At 36.7% G+C, this 20,818-nt stretch overlaps 1 protein-coding gene across 2 annotated transcripts in view; it reads left to right on the top strand.

The window, feature by feature from the left end:
* Positions 1 to 20,818, top strand: part of ddr2l (discoidin domain receptor family, member 2, like) — a 39,012-nt gene that overhangs the window by 5,597 nt on the left and 12,597 nt on the right. For both annotated transcript variants that reach the window (XM_084413460.1, XM_084413461.1), the window contains 6 exons: positions 8,813 to 8,920; positions 9,006 to 9,108; positions 11,049 to 11,277; positions 13,539 to 13,686; positions 16,139 to 16,244; positions 17,349 to 17,535. In XM_084413460.1, the coding sequence (XP_084269586.1) occupies positions 8,860 to 8,920; positions 9,006 to 9,108; positions 11,049 to 11,277; positions 13,539 to 13,686; positions 16,139 to 16,244; positions 17,349 to 17,535 (834 nt within the window). In that variant the 5' untranslated portion in view covers positions 8,813 to 8,859. The remainder of the gene's footprint in view (positions 1 to 8,812; positions 8,921 to 9,005; positions 9,109 to 11,048; positions 11,278 to 13,538; positions 13,687 to 16,138; positions 16,245 to 17,348; positions 17,536 to 20,818) is intronic.

Below are 20,818 nucleotides of genomic sequence, written 5' to 3' on the forward strand. Positions count from 1 at the left end.
GAATGATCATTTCACAAGTCTTGCAAATTACCTTGCTCTGTGACACATCCTCTCTCCTGAATCCAAAATACTCCCAAACGACTGACGTTGAATTTCTCTTTGGCACCAATTCATTTTTATTTTGACCTGCATCCATATTTTATGTTCTTTCCTCCCGCTCGCCTATTCGGTTCTCCCGCTCAGCTTCGTCGTGCGCTGAGTGAGCTCTGATTGGTTAACATCTTTCTCCCGCTCAGCTTAGCTGTGCGCTGCGTAAGCTCTGGTTGGTTAACATATTAAAATCATGCGCACAAAGAACGCATTCTGTATAAAAATCTAAATAAATTAATAGATAAAAAAAAAAAAATCGCAGCCTTATGCGGTTTAGAAATCGCATGTGCTTAAATCGCGATTTTTTTGCGATTGCGATTAATTGCACAGCCCTAGGCTGAATGGATTCGAAAACGGTAAAACTCAACTGTTTAACTCTGGGGGAGTTGTAAAATGAGCCTATTTCCAAAAAAAGTGGAGTATCCCTTTAAGGGAATAACATAGTTTAATATGAAAAAACAGTGGAGTGTTCCTTTAAGAAAAAAATGCTAAACTTACTCTGAGAAATATTCACTGGAGTAAGTGTGACGACTTGCCCCAGTGTATTAACAGGAATGTATTAGCAACTTTCATGAAAGAAGTAAAAGAACAACACAGCTCAGTGGATTGCTCTCAGTGAGGAGGAATTGGAGATAGATTGATATGTTGTTGCTTTGAAAAGTGAAAGATCTTTTCATCAAGTTCACCTGTTGCATGAGAGGTGACGGGTTATTGATGTTTATTAACAATAAAGCATTTGTAACTGAGAATCCGAGGCATTTCATCTCTGAGTTTAATCTTCAGAAAGCCGGTTATAACAGTATTAAGTGACTTTCGCTGTTTTTCTTTCTCCTGTGATGCAAGAAAGTGTTGTGTGCCAGAGCAGAGGTCAGATGTTGCCTAATAAATGAAAAATGCCTCGAGCGTAAATTCTCATAAATTCACTTGTGCTCACAGCTCTTGTTTCTGTCTGTGTCTTATTATCAGGCTCTCTGTTCAATCGTGTATCTGTGAAAGTTACTGCAGACCGTAAAAGTGATAGTTCAACCAAATGAAACTTCTGTCATCATTTGCTCACCCTTCTCCTGAATGAGTTTCTTTCTTCTGTTGAACTATAAAAAATGGTAGCCATTGACTTTTTTAGGGGAAAAAATACTATGGAAGTCAATGGCTACTGTCAACTGTTTGATGATGGTTTTGTTTATGTCATAATGGGGATGCAAGAGAGTATGTGTTTGTTATAGAGCCAATATGAATTTGTTGAGAGAGGTTGAGTGATATTTAAAGGGATAGTTCACCCAAAAATGAAAATTCTGTCATCATTTACTCACCCTCAAGTTGTTCCAAACCTGTATGAGTTTCTTTGTTCTGCTGAACACAAAGGAAGATATTTGGAAGAATGTTTGTAACCAAACAGATCTCGGTCCCCATTGACTACCATAGTATATATTTTTTCCTCATATGGAAGTCAATGGGGACCGAGATCTGTTTGATTAAAACATTCTTCCAAATATCTTCCTTTGTGTTCAGCAGAACAAAGAATCTCATACAGGTTTGGAACAACTTGAGGGTGAGTAAATGATGACAGAATTTTCATTTTTGGGTGAACTATCCCTTTAAGTACCACAGTAGATGTGATGAAGCACAGAAAAGCTCTATTCACTAATAGCCTGCAAAACTACTGTACATATTTACAATTTTGTTCTTACCCAAGTGATTTCCCAGAAATAAGAATAAAATGTATTCCCCGATGGACTGGGACGGATGGGCTTTGCAAGCAGATTTCGTCTTATTTGCAGAATTTAATTTTTAAAAGAAATGAATAATTTTATTTAGAAAATAATATGTATTAAATTGATCAAAAGTGACGATAAAGAGGAGATTTGCTAAATGTTTCTATTTCAAGTAAATTCTGTTCTTTTAAACTTTCTCTTCATCAAAGCATCCCGAACTAATTTTTTGGTTTCCACAGAAATATTAAGCATGACAACTGTTTTCAACATTGATAATAATAAGAAATGTTTCTTAAGCGGGAGCTCATATTACAATGATTTCTGAAGGATCATGTGACACTGAAGACTGGAGTAATGATGCTGAAAATTCAGCTTTAACATCACAGGAATAAATTACATTTTAAAATTATTATTATTAAAAAATGATTTGTAATTATTTCATAATTGTACTATTTTGACTGTATTTTTGGTCAAATAAATGCAGCCTTGGTGAGCATACGAGTTTTCTTTCAAAAACATTAAAAAAAAAGTGCCAACCCCAAACATTTGAACAGTAGTCTAAATGTTAAAACTGCACAAGTTACTCATTTATTAGCAGCAATAACAGTAGTGATACCACTAGAGAAAAACATCAGTCCTGCACTCCTGCTATTAAGAAAGTGGGTCACTCACTTCACTCTTTCACATTGAAATGTGAGAAACTGATGCTGATTCGCTGCTGTCATAAGTTATTTTGAGTTTACCAATCTTACATCTATGCAAGGCCTCTCAGCTATTCTTCTCAGACTTGATCAATTCAAGACCATGAAACAAAAGGCTGTTGACCAAAGACATGAAATAAAATGTAAAAAAATCTATATAGCCATATTCCAAAGATCTCAGTTGTGTTTTTTCCCCTTTCATATGGGATCTTTTCATGCCTAGGAAAACATAGAGGTCTTAGCATGAACTGAACAGATTAAGGACCTATTGTGCTATTGTGTGGCCACAGTAAGTTTGTCCTTAAGGCAACAGCATTTGGTTTTGCGTACATTGAGACTCCTCAGTTTTTAGTGTCATGTTTTATTCCCCCTGTGTGGTGTATTCGAAGTACATTTGAGGTCTATCTAACCTGACTAACCCACTGTTGAATGAGATTATTTACAACATTAATGTCGGTTCTGGCTGCGGTTTTGTGCAGTCTCTCGCTCTATCTCTCTGGTGCGCTGCCAGCGACTCTTTCTTGGTTTTGCTCTGCACATTGTTTGTGTTGCATAATTTTGAGATGTTTGGCAGTAAGGCTTGTCAGAGGCCATTGAGTGAACTGTACTACAGTTCCCTAACACCAGGATGTAGGAATGTGAGTGTGATGCATGCGTTTGTGTGCAAAACATGTTGTGTAGATGAGTGAACAGTTCACGTTTCTCTCTGTCTTTTAATTCTAGCTCAGTAGGGCAAACGCGTCCCTGCATGCTTGCAGAGGTTCATACAGTATGTGTGTCAGCATGCGTGCATGTACATGCTAGTTGCAAGAGTGTGGAATTTGGGTATAGACTTTCTCTCATGAAACAACCTGTTCGTTGTTTGCAGCACTTTGTAGATACAATGTCTTTTTCAGGAAAGGTGCTGTGCAAATGCAACATAATGTAGCTTAATTCACTGATTTACAGTATGTTTAACCTACTTAAAAAAATTGGTGTACAATAATTTTCCAAAGTTGTGAATAAAGCAATAATTATTGGAGTAGGTTTTTCAGTTTTTCTACTTAAGAATTTCATGGTTAATCCTGGCTGAGTTACTTGCCGTTTCTGATCTTTACTAGCAGTTTCTGAGTGAAAATTTCTTTCTGTGCACTATAAAAAAAATAATAATTAAAGAAAATACAAAAAAATAAATTGTTTTACTTAATTTAATTCAGCTTCTACTTCAGCGTTTAATTCAATCTGTTACTTGCTGTTTCTTTGTAATTACTTGTCAAATTTATTAGCATTTTAGGAAGTGAAAATAGTTAATAGTAAATCCTGTAAATCCTGGTAGGTAATGGTTTCATAGTCAACTTTAGCTTAAATTTTGTATTTAAGATCCCACTTAGTGGATTTGTATGCTGCATTTTGGCTAATTTTCCCATATAAAAATTGGGTAATTCGACATATAGTGGTGTCAAAAGTACCGCCACTTTGGTTTCAAGTTGATACTAATTAAAGCTCATTACTTCATTGCCAAATACTATTAAATTTGCTAATAATTACACTGTATTAAACCTCAATAAAGGAATGTGATCAGTATAGCTTATTAATTTTTGCTGTGATATTAAAATTGTCTTGGAGAATTGTGAAATTTCACGCTTTTGGGAAAGATTATTGTGGCAATCCTAATATATAATGTAAATTGTAAACCATTTACGCATCATACTTCCATTAATTTATGCGGAATTTAAAGAAAATAGTTTGTATCTCTTTCTCTTTTTTTTTTTTTGATTCTCCCTGTTAGCAAATGGTCTGTTAGTGCTGTTAATGTTTTGTGGCTTTGCTGTGTTTCCCAGTCGGTCACATGAGGCCTCTTAGAAAGATGAGCAAGAAGGCTGGAATCCCGGCACTGGACAGGCCTTTACATGAGCCAAATATTACATAAACCATCTGCAACCTCTATCCTCTCCCTCTACCTCTCTCTCTCTTCTTCCTTTAGTATGCACATTATACCTGCGGCCCCCTATCATGCAATGGCAATAAAGTATCGCACAATTTTCTCTCGAAACGTTTCATTTGCACTCCAGAAATGTTAGTTTGAATATGCGAGTGCGTATGTTTTTGTTCACACACAAGTGGGGTGGAACATGTTCCGATCTTGCAAATTATGTAATGGCTCATGGGGTATTCTCATCAACACAATGAAAACATGCTGTGCGATAAACACATGAACCTTCACACCTCATGATTGTGTTTACAGACTGTAACGATCAAAAGCCTTTTCTGATAAACACACCACCATTCGAAAGTTGGTTGGTAAGATTTGTTTAAAGTGCCCCTATTTTAAAAGTTCCTAATTTTGTTTTGGAGGTCTCTTACAATAGGTTTGCTGTTTGCATGCATCCAAGGTTTCTCAGTGTCTGAAACTGCTCAATAAAGGAATCTGTTTCTCTAAACCCCTCCTTTCCGAGAGACTACTCTGCTCTGATTGGTCAGATGGCCAGTCTGTTGTGATTGGTCGACCGCTTACACCACATGTCGGAATTTAACGAAACTCCCATTACCATATCTGAATTTCAGCTCCACACAGGCTTCCTCAGAAAGATACGAATAGTTATGATGCCATCAGTTTTAACGTATCATTTCCAGTGCGAATCCTCCTCATCCTTTGGAAGTGGATTTGCTTTCGCAGTGAAGGAAACAGCAGCATCTTGACATCTCACCAACATGAACCAAACTCTTCCAGGACTCAGATACAATTACAGTGTTTGTTTATTTTTCATTTATTTGAAAAAGGACCCATGTGAGCAAGACATGCTGCTGCTGTACAATATAACATACACAAATTACCCATGGCAGATCTATACAGGTGGAGCTGGGGAAGGTGGAGGGTTTCTGAAAGCACACTGTAGTCTGCTAACAGCAAATACTGCCAGGTATTTGAAGGTTGAGCAACGAGCTCATTGATACAGCAGGAACCAATCAGCTGTGCCCTATAGAGAATGATGTGATTGCAAGCAGATTGAGTTTAGGACCCATTAGCCTTGCGCCATCTAGAGTTTCATGACAGAACTTTGTATTTATAATGATTACAGAGCAATTACGCCACAACCAAATAAATACTTACAGAGTTCATTTTAAAAAGTCTAAAAGTTCATTGTAGATGGTAAAGCATTCCAGTGAGTAGTTGCTTTCACATAAAAAGCTGATAGTCTAAAAGCAGAACAACGAAAGTGTACAACACAGTGTCTTATGGATGATAATCTACTGGATTTTACAGAGTATTAAGAGCTCAAATAAACAAAGTCACAGAGTACAGAAGTGGCCAAAAACCATTTAAAATGTTATATACAAGACAATATTAATAAAAAATAGAGTCTAAAATTGTCAAAACTCAAAAGATTATTTTTCTCCAAAATTGAGGGTGGTTCGTAGTAGACGTTTGCAGACAGCCAATGAAGACCATAGGCTGGCATTATGCAAATTTGTTAGACTGTTATTACTGACTACAGGCAGTTCAAAATCAGTTTTTTCTTTTAGGACAAAATAACTCTATTTATCATGCATTTTGATCTTTGAAACTTTGCCGACCTTTTTTCACAAACAGCTATATTACACAATACATGAAAGGTGATATCTGAAAAAGCATAATAGGGGCACATTGAACTTGACCTCTCAGATAATCAATAATAGCACAAGCGAAATGATTTGAAGTACAGTATCAGCTATGTCTGTTAGCATAAATAATCGTCCGGGACCCGGTTGTCTGTGATGCTGTTTCGTAACGACCGAACTCGCTGAACTTGTCATAGTTGTAAGTAATGGCTGATGATGGTTTGTGTGTAATTGTCTCTGGGGTAATGGCTGGGGCGTGATGCAGTCATGAAATCAGACACATTCCTGTGGTCTGAGGTTTGGGGAAAAGAGAGAGACCCTCCACAGTAATCGCACTGCAGTCAACACAGTTTCAAACTTGAAGTGCACACTGTCTGTCCTAACAACAACACTAACATTTATCTCAGTCTTTCCAGCACTGATACTCACTGCTATCAGAGGGGCCCTCGGGACCCCGGCTCCGGAGAAGAGCGCTGAAGTCTGGCTTAGGGCTTTTGATGAAAGTTTTGTCAGGCTTTGGTCTGCAGAACACGGATTTGTTCGGTTTCTTGCAAGTCTCTTTGGTTATGATGTGTCTACCAGGAACTTAAATGCATGTAAATTAGATTCTGAGGAAAGTGTGGGTGGTGTTCGCCCGTGCAAAACCCTCTGCATCAATGCTAGGGTGATTGTTAGGATGTTGCCTTGTTGGTGTTTATCATGTTTCAAAGCATTTCCAATTAGGGTTGCACGATATAAGGAAAAATTATATTAAATCTGATAAATCTCGTGATTTGTGATTTTATGCTCCCGGTTTGCTGTGCGCTTTTGTAGCTTTGCACAATTTTGCCAAAAATTCACATCATCAAGGCACATGAAAACCGGAAGCTCAATGAGGTTTGTTGTCGCGCGTCAAGCAGGTTCGGTTGAGCTTCTGTTTGTTCGCTCGCTGATCAATATGTGAATAAAAGCCTAAATTCAATCTGTTCATCATATAGAGCGATCGTGTCTCTTCAGAAAACTTGGACTAAACCGCTCATTTGGATTAGTTTTACAATCACTTTATGAACTTTTTGAGGCGTCAAAGTGTCAGTTGTGTAGCTGTCAATGGAGGGACAGAAAGCGCTCAGATTTCATCAAAAAGATCTTCATTTGTGTTCTAAAGATGAACAAACATTTTACGGGTTTGGAACGACATGACGGCGAGTAAATGATGACAGAATTTTCATTTTTGGGTGAACTGACCCTTTACTTTAATTCTACTAATAATGATAGGGTTAGAGGTTTGTCTAAAGCTCTAACTCCTAAAAAAGAGCAATAATAGTGATGTTTGTTCTTTATTATTAATGATAGGGAAATATTTTAAGTTCATACGAAAGTTTTGGATGAAAACCTCAGAATACTATGACTATTTTAAATATATTGTGTGATTTGTACCCAGTAATAAAGGCCAGTTCACACCAAGAATGATAACTATAATGATAACAATAAAGATAGTGTTCTAAAAGTTGTCTAAAAGCCCACATCACAACTATAACGATAAAGGCACAAAGAAACAATATCGTTGGAATCACTTTCAGAGCTGATGAACGATAAAACCCTTGACAGCCAATCAGAATCCACCCTATATATATATATATATATATATATATATATATATATATATATATATATATATATATAAATTTTAAAAAGTTTAATCAAACAAACTTTTATTCATAAAATGCACAATAATATGGCATGCACGAGTAACTGCTGGCAATAAAACATTATTGTTCACATTTTATGTGCAGTCTCAATAATGGCATGGTATGTTATGTAACAGGTCTTGTTTTTACAATTGGAGTGTTAGTGATTCTGTGTGTTTTAAGAAAGAGCCTCTTTTATTCATCATTATTGAGAGTCCCACCCTGAATGAGCTGGAATTCTCAGTCATTCCCGGCCACATCTGCTCTGGCATAGTTTGCATAGTTAGCATAGCAGTGATGCTAATATGACCTGTGGGTTCCCACAGGACTCGGAAAACCCAGAGGATTGTGCAGCTGCGCCCTGCATGAGAGCATCAGGGTGCCGATTTGATGAATTTATAGTCGGTTCTCTGACATGTTCTAAACATGTTTTTTTTTCAACATCAGTCTGTGAGTTCAAATGGTGTACCAGTAAAAACACAAGCACAGAAAAGCAGTGTCTCATGTGTCAGTGTCTTTATTTGATCAAAAATACAGAAAATAAGAAATATTATTACAATATAAAATAACTGTTTTCTATTTTATGATATTTTAAAATGTAATTTATTCCTGTGATCATCATTACTAGTCTTCAGTGTCACATGATCCTTCAGAAATCATTCTAATATGCTCATTTGCTGCTCAACAAACATTTTTTTATTATTATCAATGTTGAAAACAGTTGTGCTGCTTGATATAACAAAAGTCTTTTCAATTAATCAACTGAATGTGTCCTTTCTGAATAAAAGTATTAATTTCTTTTTTTTTTCTTTTTTAAAAGCTGACCCCAAACTTTTTAATGGTAGTGTATATTTAAAGAATATGAGTCTTGTAGGTATTTTGTTTTTCATTTTTAAATATTTTGGTTTGCAAAAGGTTTCAATGTGTTAAATTTTTTATTTTATTTATTAATTTATTTTCACTTTCATGTAGAATTCAGCCTTTTCTCTTTCACTTCTTGTGACAGTTATATTGACTGGAACATTAGTAGATGGTACATTACTGTTGTTTGCTTGTTCTTCAGAGATGTAGTCTGCACTCCGGTCTGTTGGCAGACTCTGAGGTCTCACTATGCTGCTTTATCTGCTGCTGGCCATCTTACAAACGAACACCAATGGCCAGATAGACCCAGGTAATGTTGCATGCACACCTACACAAACATATATGCATCCATACAGACAGGACCAAAACATTCACTTTCTCATGGTGTCCTTCAGCTCACTGTCGTTACCCTCTCGGCATGGAGGACGGGAGGATCAAAAACGACGACATCACTGCCTCCAGCCAGTGGTATGAAACCACAGGCCCTCAGTATGCAAGGTAATGTACTTATGACAGACTACACTGAAGTGCAGAAGTGTAGTAGAAAGTGTGTAGGGCTGCACGATATATCAAAGTAAAATCAATAGCCTATGGCTTAGTGCGATTGTCAAATCGTGCAGGCTGCAATTTAATGAAGTGAATATAGTGAAGTGAAGCGCATCCTTTACACACGTGTGGTTCATGATACAGTCTCAGAACAGCTCGTTTCAGCTCACTGTGAATCAAGCCGTTCTGAGATGCTGTGAGCTGCACGCGTGTAAATGAACATACTGTACCGTTACTTCGCTGTGAAACTAGCAGTGTGTTTATTAACTTGCCAGCAAACCGTCAAAATAAAATCTTGATGGTAGACTGTTTGAAAATGATCAAATTAAGGTGAAAATATTATTACTGTTATCATAGTAAAAATAAAATTAATTTTATTACTCTTTTTTTTATTTTATTTTTATTACTGTACAATAGTGTTATTACAATATAGTTAATATTTTGATTAAAATATATTTTGAGCATCCTTTTTCAAATACAAGGTCAATATTGATTTTCTCTAACGACAAAACAACAAATTATCCGTGAATTTATATGGAACTAAGCTTTAGGAGCTTTCCATCTTTACACTCCTCCCTGTTCGTTGCATTCGGAGATCGACTATTTTTGACGGACAAAATGCCGGCGGACACAGCTACAGTCAGTTGTTCAAAATCTTTCTTTTTAGTAAACTCTGTGTACACAAACAATGTTCTCAATGCTCGAGTTCATGTGTAGAGTCCCTGGTGATACTCCGAGCAAAGTTTCATGTTGTGTCGAGCCTTCTTAGTGTTTTAAAAATAGCTATTTTTGATGCTATCATAGTAGTGCCCCAAGCACTCCCATTCAAAAGGCAGTTTGACCGAAAACAAAGATACGGTCAATCTTAAAAGTGGCGTTTCCATTCTAATTATGCTTTTAAATGAAAGTTTGCCTCGGGTAGATTAATAAAAAGACCCTAGGTTGCATTTTGGCGACAGTTATCCTTTAAAACTCAAGTGGAAAGAGTTTTTTTAATGGTTCTTGTAAAGAGTAAACCCAGGTATGAACACCTAAGTTGTTCAAGCTTTTCTTAAATCGTTCAGCCGTAAAAGGATTTCGTACTTAATCACCATGAAATCAAAATGGACAGTTCTCCATTCTTCAATTGTTCATGTGCCCTCGCAATCTTTAATCAAAATGACTTCCCTCCCTCTTGCAGCGTCATCTCTTCTCTTCTCTGATGATGTGTTTACTGGCACGAGGGCGGGACAACCTGTCACTCACATGAGATCCACCAATAGCAAACCACAACCATCCAATCAATTCCCCATCGACAAAATCAAGCCCCGTCCTACTTTTTTTATTTTTTTCACTTAGATAAACGTCACAATAAGGAAGAAAAGACTATCATAACTTCTGTTTCATGCCGACTTAAAAAAAAGTGCTCAGAGTGAAAAGTTTTTTTTTTTTTTTTGCAGTCACAATAAAGTCACCCAACTCAATTTCTTTCCAAATAGAGCTATTCATGTCATCCATTCAATCCCCATCGACAAAATCAAGCCCCACCCTACTTTTTTTTTCTTGTCCGAGAACCTGTTTCACTTAAACGTCACAATAAGGAATAAAAGACTATCATAACTTTCATTTCATGCCGACTTAACAATAAAATCACCCAACTCGCTCTAGAATGATTAATTCTTTCCAAATAGAGCTATTCAAGTCATCTGTTGAAACTTCCTGTATTTTTTCACATCACAATATTTTCTCGAATATTGTGCAGCTCTAGTAGTAAATAAAGCTGGGGACTGTTTTTATATTGCATCAAGCTCATTTATTGCAAAAGATCAAGATACAATTTGTTTCCTCATGATCTGTTAATCTGTTAAATAAAGCTCTTGTTTATCATTTGCATCTGTGTGTTGTTGAATCAGGTTAAACCGTGAGGAAGGGGACGGCGCCTGGTGTCCTGCTGGTCAACTGCAGCCCTCAGATGTTCAGTATCTTCAGCTTGACCTTCGTCAGCTCATCTTCCTCACCGTGGTTGCTACGCAGGGTCGCTATGCACGCAACTCCGGCAACGAGTATGCACGCAAGTACCGTCTGGAGTACAGTCGCGATGGACGCCGCTGGATCTCCTGGAGAAACCGCCTTGGCAGTGAGGTAGGAAAGACAAGGGTGTATTTTATAGATACTATTATGAGGTACTATATGATCAGATTTGATATAAAAGACCTGAATGAACTGAAGTTTTGGTACTAAACTAATATTAGCAAATGTATAAGTTATATCAGAAAGCAATTATGCTATACACTACTGTTCAAAAGTTTGGGGTCGGTAAGATTTTTTTTTAAGTTTTGAAAAAAGTCTCTTCTGCTCACCAAGGCTTCATGTATTTGATGTAAAATACAGTAAAAACAGCATTTAATTTTTTTTATGTTTTAAAACGCAATTTCTTACTGTGATAACAAAGCTGAATTTTCAGAAGCCATTATTTGGGGAAACCGTGATGCATTTTTTTCCAATATTCTTTGATAGGAATAAGTATATGATTTGATTCTATTCAGGATTGAACAGAAATACATTATAAATAAACATTATAAATGCCTTTACTGTCACTTTTGATCAATTAAAGCTACAATATGCACGAATTTTTTGCCGCTAGAGGGCGCTACATTCCAAACAACAACAGCGGCGTAGCTTGATGACGATGTGAAGGAGCGTGGAATGATGGGAACTGTCGTTTTAAACTCCACCGTGGATGTAAATCAGTCAGACGGGAATCGAGAAATCATGTTCATGGATGAGGCTAAGTTCTTTTTTTATAATGACATGCTTTTTGTGGCGAGGGGGGCGTGGTTCAGCGCGGTCTGTAATGGGAGAGAGAAGAGACGAGCAAGTAGGTCAAGTGCAAATGACGAACACCTGTGTCTTATTGCTGTGATCCGCATGGAGAGACCGCTTATAAGCCGCGCGCTGGAACGAGAGAGAGACTGAAGAGAAAATTGGACGCAGAGAAAGAAAACCGGTGGATCCGAGCTCTCATTTTTGAACTGTTTTGTGGCGTCGCGGTTGCCACGGTGAATGCGCATTGTGCGCGACTTTTGTTTGTTTTGCTTTATTTTAATAAAGTACGAGTCCCAGTCACGCCGACCCCTGTCTTCTTCCTTCCTGACTCTTGAACCTCATCACACTTTTATTTCATTAAAATGAATTAACCGCAAGAAAAGTAAGGTTTAATACTAAATTGGTTATCATAGATGTTACTGTATATGTCGAATTCATTGTTGTGATAACGCGGCGCAGTTTTACGTGTTCTAAACAACTGTTTGGTAAAAGTACATTCGAACATACCCACATCATTTGCCAAAATACTGATTAATCTTTATGTATAACACATGCTATATTTATTTACATGGCCATAAACACCAGACGTGATAAACAATGTCAATGAACTAAACACAAATCTAAAGCAATAATACTTCCCTTACATAAACATAACTATTACCGAATGCTACATTTGGAAAATATAAAATTAAGCATGCTTTGTCGACAGAACCAGCTGCAATCGGTAAAGAATAATTGTGTTCCATAACGACTGCAAGAAACAAGCTAACGTTTGTTGCTTGATAGACGCTACAACTACAACTTCCGCATTTGTCCAGGACTCCACGCAGTACGAGCGGAAACCAAGGGTAACGCGGATATGACGTCACTGACTGGCGACTCCCAGCTCCCCCCTGCTCTAACGCCCCGTTTCCTTGGTTAAAATCGCAATTTTCTCACGATTTAAAAATAGTTGGAAACATTTGGGATATTGTAAGTAATCAACTTAACAAAATATATAACACTGGCCTTGAGATTATGGGATATTTTAATGCAAAATTCTTGCATATTGTACCTTTAAATGCATCCATCCAGAATAAAATATAATTTTTGGGAAAAAAGTAGTGTGTATAGTGCATTATGCTGTATGTGCAGTATATAGTTGAAACTATAACTTTTCATCAAAGTAACCAATAATCATAGTAATTCTATTCTCACACTATTTTGTTTATTGAATAGTAAAGCTTATGCATAAATTATGTTTGGGTGTAAATGTTGTCATGTAAGCAAAGCAAGTTTGATTCAATGAATGGACACTTTACTATCCCACGGGAGAGGATTTGTAAATGGCAGACAGTGAACAGATGCCACTAGTCACATGACAGTGACAACATGGCGGATGTATTAAATCCAAATTTCGTTCATACTACACAATTACTATTTAGAATAGAAACACTTTTTTAATGATTGTGAAGCAAATTTCAAACCAAATGTAGTACCTACTATACACTATGTGGTTTCGGATGCACAGCATGTTCATAATATATACCACAATGTCTTGTTGCTTATTGTTTAACAAATTTTTTTCTGTCCTCCAGATTATAATGGGCAATATAAACACCTACGACTCTGTGGTGAGAGACCTCCATCCTCCCATCATCACTCGGTTCTTGCGCTTGATTCCTGTCACGGATGCCATACACACTGTGTGTATGAGAGTAGAGCTGTTTGGATGTGCCTGGCAGGGTGAGTCATGAAAATTACCCGTAATTAATAAAATATAATTACAAATATCATTTTATTTAATCAGTGCCTTCTATTAAAGGGTTAGTTCACCTGTTTTTTTTTTTTCAATTTATGAGTAAAATAAAGCCTGTAGTAAACATAACTTGATGATACTTTGACGTTTTGTTCTACAACTTAAACTGCACACACTCACAACCCAATCTGTCTTATCTAGTTACTTACTTGAAGCATGTTTTCAAAAATAAACATAACTGCTTCAAAATTTGCATTTTCAGTATGGGTGTGCAGTTTACGTTGTAGATCAAAACGTCAAAGTATCGTCAAGTTATGTTTACTACAGACTTCATAACCCCCCATTATAAAACCCCATAGGAAAAGCTCGAGGGAACCAGTGGCGAATTAGTCTTCCTGGTTCTGACGTCAAACCTGCACCACTGTATTTTGGTCACGAAAACAAGAACCAATGAGGTTCATTCTCGTGTTACGCAGCACGTTTGAGCTTCAGCAAGAACCAATGAGGTTCATTCTCGTGTTACGCAGCACGTTTGAGCTTCAGCAAGAACCAATGAGGTTCATTCTCGTGTTACGCAGCACGTTTGAGCTTCAGCAAGAACCAATGAGGTTCATTCTCGTGTTACGCAGCACGTTTGAGCTTCAGCAAGAACCAATGAGGTTCATTCTCGTGTTACGCAGCACGTTTGAGCTTCAGCAAGAACCAATGAGGTTCATGCTCGTGTTACGCAGCACGTTTGAGCTTCCTCAAGAACCAATGAGGTTCATTCTCGTGTTACGCAGCACGTTTGAGCTTCAGCAAGAACCAATGAGGTTCATTCTCGTGTTACGCAGCACGTTTGAGCTTCAGCAAGAACCAATGAGGTTCATTTTTGTGTGTCAAGCAGGTTTAGCTGAGCTTCTGTTTACATTTGCTCATCAAGGTTTATATATGTGAATAAAACTGTAAACGAAATCTGTCGGCGCCGATGGCCTTGTGGTCAGCAAGCCAACATGTAGCGCCGTTGCGCTCGAGCGGCCCAAGTTCGAGTCCCGGCTCGTGGACCTTTCCTTTTTTTTTGTGATCACATTTTTATTGAGTTACAGAATATTATTGTACAGAAACAAAAAGTAAAAATGAACATCATTCTGAACTCTTCTCTTTTCTTTTTTTCCCTCCCACATTCCCAAGGTGACCATATCTCCCAAATATACATTCAGAGTATACATAGTCTAAGAACAGTGCAGATCAAAATCCAAATACAATAAATAAAAATTAGAACATGAGATAAAGGTCTTAAAGACGCTCCTTAATTTTGGAAATGGCATGTAACCATGCTGAAATAGTCCTCTGAGAAGCTCCATGTAGTCTTGCCACTTAGAGCTCCATGTTCGCAATGTCCAAGGAAGAATGCATCCAGTGAGTCCATGCTAGAGAGTGTGGAGGTTTCCAGCGCAAGGCAAGCATTTTCTTAGCAGCAGTAAGACCACAAAAAAATAACTTTTTCTGAGTTAGAGAGAGAGTATAAGAGGAGTCATCACTTAGAAGCAAGAGTCTCGGACAGCATGATATCTCCAACTCCAAAATGTCCCTCAGCGTAATGGTAACCTGTCTCCAAAACTCATTGACTTCAGGGCAATCCCAAAACATGTGCATATATGTCCCTATGCACCCAGTAGAGCACAAGTCACATTTAGGAGAGGTGCTCGTGGACCTTTCCTGATCCCGTCCCCCGTCTCTCTCCCACCTTGCTTCCTGTCCACTCTATACTGTCCTGTCACAATAAAAAAAGGCAAAAATCACCAAAAAAAAAACAATATACAAAACAACACAAAAACACTGTAAATGAAATCTGTTCATCATATAAAGCAATCGTGTCTCTTCAGAAGACTTGGATTAAATCGTTCCATTCATCTGGATTTATTTTACGATCTGAGTTTTGAACTGTCAGAGTTTTGGGTGAATAGACTGTCAATGGAGAGGCAGAACTCTCTCAGATTTCATTAAAAATATCTTCATTCGTATTCCGAAGATCGAAAAGTCTATTTAAAATGGCATGAGGGTGAGTAAATGATGACAGAAGTTTCATTTTTGGGGTGAACTATCCCTTTAAGCTGCCGAACGGCTACATTTATACATTTTGACAAACTATTATAATCCGATTGTGCACAAGCTTATAGACGTGAGTTATGCATGATCTCATGCGGTTCATGCTAATTCAGTTTCATACTTACATATGGGCTACAGGCTGAAGCAGATCGTTTTGGCAGTCACGTTCGAGCAGCTGTGGTCTGTGTAGATTTGCCCCCTAGTGTCTGATTTTGCAGCAAGTTAGTTTCATTTGAACTCAATTGCTCTAGTGCCTTAAATGTGAGCCAAGAGAAATGAGTAATTACATTCTAGAGCTAAAGCAATATTGAAGTTTGGGACCTCTCTGTTTGTCTTCCTCCTGGAGTGCAGATGGCCTGACGGCGTACAGCTCTCCAGAGGGCCAGACCATGATGGCTCCTGGCTATCCCATCACACCCCTCAATGACTCCACGTACGACGGGGCCCTGGAACGCAGGTGAACGTCTAATCTAATGCTATACGTTTAGCCTTTAGGGATGCACTGATGTTAAAACTCTGGCCAATACTGATTAGCCGATAAATATTTATATCATGTTATGGCTATAATCGATAACTTAAAATGTATTTTAAAAAGAGTTGATATTCAAATTCTATACAGTTTTGTCTAAATAAATATAAAACATGGGGAAACTAAAAATCAGTCATTTTAAATAACTGTTAAGTACATTTAGGCATCACATCATTATAATGTTCAGAATGATAAATTAATATTAATTTTGAGATTTGCTAAACATTACATTTAACAGTGTTGTTCAACTATTGGTGTTTTTTACAGATTAATTTTAAGCGTGTTTTAGTTGATGGGAAAAGTAATCTAAATATAAAATAATAGAAATAAGTTTGTGGTTAGTACATTTTGTTTAATCATCAAAGAAGTTACAAATGATCACAGTTTTCACAAAAATATTAAGCAGCACAACTGTTTTCAGCATTGATAATAATAAGAAATGTTTCTTGAGCAGCAAATCAGCATATTAGAATAATTTCTGAAGGATCATGTGACACTGAAGACTGGAGTAATGATGCTGAAAATTCAGCTTTGATCACAGGAATAAATAACATTTTAAAATATATTAAAATAGAAAACAGCTATTTTAAATTATAATAATATTTCACAATATTGCTGTTTTTAGTTTATTGTTGATCAAATAAATGCAGCCTTGGTGAACAGAAGAGATTTCTTTGAAAGACATTAAAAATCTGTTAAATGTCTAATATCAATCGATTACATTGCAATAATAATAAAAAAGAAATAAAACGTATATTCCAATGTTAAATGATTTGAAGAAAGTCAAACAGGTTTGGAAACACATGTGTAAATGCTGATGGGTGAATGATCCTTTTAAAAAAGCTTTATATACATAGTTTGGAGGTTGTCTGTTTCTTCACATTGATTTTACATCCTCTTGCCAACTTTGGAGTTGTGGAGTTTTCAGGGTCATTCTTTGGCAGAACAATCAAGATTGTTTTTAAGTTCTACAATGAATGCTAATCACTCGTCGCCCAGAGCTAAGTGCTTCCTGTCATTCTCGTCCCACAGGAAGCTGTCTAGGGGGCTGGGTCAGCTGACGGATGGTGTGATTGGTCAGGATGACTTTGCGCAGAGAAGGCAGTACCGGCTGTGGCCCGGATATGACTACGTGGGCTGGAGGAACGACAGCTTGGGCCCTGGATTTGTAGAGATGGAGTTCCAGTTTGACAGACAACGAAACTTCACCTCTATGAAGGTGAGAGTGGAGGAAGAGCTGTGGTGATTAGGGCTGGGCAAAAAAATCGATTTTTCGATTAATCGTTTTTTAAAATGTGGTCGATTCAAAATCGATTCTCAAACGCCAAGAATCGATTTTTTTCCATCTTTATTTAATATATTACCCAAGTAGGTTTCCTCCACTGTTCATAGGCTTGCAAACTCCATTTTATAGCTAATGCTGTGAGATTTTATGTTAGTTTTATCTAAATCATAAAATAACCTCAACTAGTGCTGAACGTTTAATCATATCGCAATCGCGATGTCAAGCCTATAAGCAATTAGGCTATATGGCGCAAAATGCTGCGATTTTATATGAAATAAACAAATTTGGGCTTTTAACACAATTAATGCAGCATCTGTTCATTTTTGGTCATCCTTTGGCTAGTGTTACATGTATTCATGTAACACTAGATCTTATTCATGCAAACGCTTTTAAACCATTCATGCGCGACAAGACAAAAAAGAGCTCGCTGCCTGTGAATGTCCTGACTGCGACACAGAACAACTTGCGATGATATCGTGCGTGCGCACAAGACAGCCCAGAATAGAGTTATCTTTCGCTCTTGAACGAACAATAACACACACAATTATGCCAAAATGTCTTTTTGTTGAGTATTTTCATAACATAAGAGCAGTCTTATGATGAACGTGAAGAGTTATGACTCTTGAGAGAACGAGGCGTGTGTGAGAGCCGCGTCTCTGAGAACAGCGGCTGGTCTTAAAGGGACAGTACACAGTAGCCACTAATTATCTCTGCCGTTAAAGTTAATCAAAGAACAAAGGGAACAGACAAAAACACTCACTGCTCTTGACTAAAGAACTTTTGTAACTTTGATTAGTCTATATATAATTTATAATTAATGCACCGCAGACTGTTATATAACTTTATTCAATTTCTGTATATGGCCTAGCTGTTAGACAGAAAGGGCACAGATAAAAATTATATGCAATGTTTTTATATGGGTTTATATGAGGATTGTTAACCTGTTTGATAAAGACATGTGACTGTTCTGACTTGTCCAATTTTCAGCATTAATTTTTCAAATCCTGTCTATTCATTGTATGCATTTGAAATATAGAGTTGGGTTCTGTTTTAACTGTACCCAATTGTACCTAAAATAAAAAGAGTTTAATATAGCCTACAGGTTTGTAGCTCTTAATTTATTTTTATTAATTAAACACTTGAAAACTTATGTTCACTTTTCTTTTCTTTTTCTTTTTTTAATAAATATAGGATTTGTATTAAATATTCATTGAGTCGAATCGAAATCTAATTTACAATCGAAATCGAAAAATTGAATCGAGAATCGAAATCGAAAATCGAATCGAGAATCGAAATCGAATCGAATTGAGAGCTTGTGAATCGAAATCGAATCGAATTGTAACATCTGAATCGATACCCAGCCCTAGTGGTGATTACAGTGAGGCACTAAAGGAAGTAAACCGGACCAACTTGTTAAAGCTGAGTGTAAAGCTTGTACTTTTAATTAAGAATTTATTAAAATTAAGTTTATTATTTCAGTAAAATTTTCTAAATTTGATTTTTGGAGCCACTTTTCTTAGTCAGTGAATCTTTGATTATGCAAAAGTCCTCTGGTATTCTTGAACATATCGCACAAAAATAAATGTTTTTAACTTAAACATCGGTGTTAATTTATTCTGTATAACTTGCTAAGACAAGGTCAGCATGATGTAAGCACTTTCATCACACTAGGCACACGTTAACTACAGTATGCTGACCAGACGTCCCGTTTTCCCCCGGGACTGTCCTGTATTCCCTGGGACAGTCCCGTATTTCAGCTAGATTTTTAGCATCCCGACTTATTGAAAAATCATATTTTGTCCCGTATTTCTTCTTTCCTAAATTGTCTTTGCAAGGTGATCCTGAAACAGAGTACCAGTCTTCTGTAACCCGAGAATAGCCTAATAAAAGGTTGCCAATCTCGCCACAGTATATTTTTGAGAACAAAATTACCATCCAAATACAATTTGTTATCAATTTAACTCGCAGTTAGTGAAGGCGGTATATCAAGTCAGACGCAAAGATGTCAAAGAAGCATGTGTACATTTAACTAGGATCTTCAAAAAGAGTTTATCAAGTTATTATGTGTTGTAAGTTGTGACTAAATAACTCAATTTGGTATCGCGGATCTCTCTCAGACAAAGCGCAGTCCCGAATCCACTTCTCTTTTCGGCTGAATGTTCAATACAGACGCAGTTTTCAAAATGCCAATCATGTGGAGTATCTCAAGTAAATACAGTCGGTTATGGCTTAAGTGAAAGTAAACATTTCAGTGAAAACCGAATATGTGTCAGTATATTAGATCCAAGCATTCGGTCTTAAAGTGACAGCAGCCTAAAATACCTGTCTGTGTCGTTAATGTTAATCAAACAACAAAAGATGTTAAATAAATGTATACATGTTAAATAAACCTACTGTACCTGAAAAACTTCATTTAATTTGTATCGCTATAATTTTTTCCTATTGTTTGTAATTTGCTTCTTTGTTCTTTTTTTATATAATAAAAATAACTATTTGATTTATACATTGTTATAATGAATTAAAAATGATCATATCATGAAATAAGGATTTGATCCTATTGCCCACCTTTAGTAACATCATAATACATTATAATAATCTTTACTGTTACTTTTGATACATTTTTAATGCATCCTTGTTGAATAAAATAATTAATTTCTTTTAAAAGAAATCCTACTGACCCTAAACTTTTGAATAGTAGTGTATAATATTTAATATCTCGTGGTGATGCTCTTGAAACACTCTTGACAATGTTTTTCATTTATGACCATGATTGTTTTCTATTGTAATTGACATTCAGCCACTAACACTGATAGAACTTGTACCGAACCTAAAATGTGCGTGTGTTCTGGGTTACATCTGTAATGTGTATAATTTGAAGTTGATGCGCTTTGAAGTGTTTGTTGAATGACAGCTTTAATGTAGCACTAATTATACATCATATTTCACACATAATAAAACATAATTGCATGTTGGGGCAGGATTGTTTGCCATAATAGCGCCAGTGTCTGTGGACTGGGGGGGGGGGTTTAGGTGCTTAATCTTGAAGTAATGATTTTATATTAGAAATCATATGTTTATTGAAGCCTGGTCACATTGTTTTAGTTGCTTTGTATCTTAAAGACAGCATGAAATCAGAGTTGATCTTATTTACTAAAGATTTACTTGTATACACAACCATCCAAAAGTTTGGGGTCAGTAACATTTTTGTAAAGTCTCT

The sequence above is a fragment of the Rutilus rutilus genome (genome assembly GCF_951802725.1).
Source record: "Rutilus rutilus genome assembly, chromosome: 7".
Lineage (NCBI taxonomy): Eukaryota > Metazoa > Chordata > Actinopteri > Cypriniformes > Leuciscidae > Rutilus > Rutilus rutilus.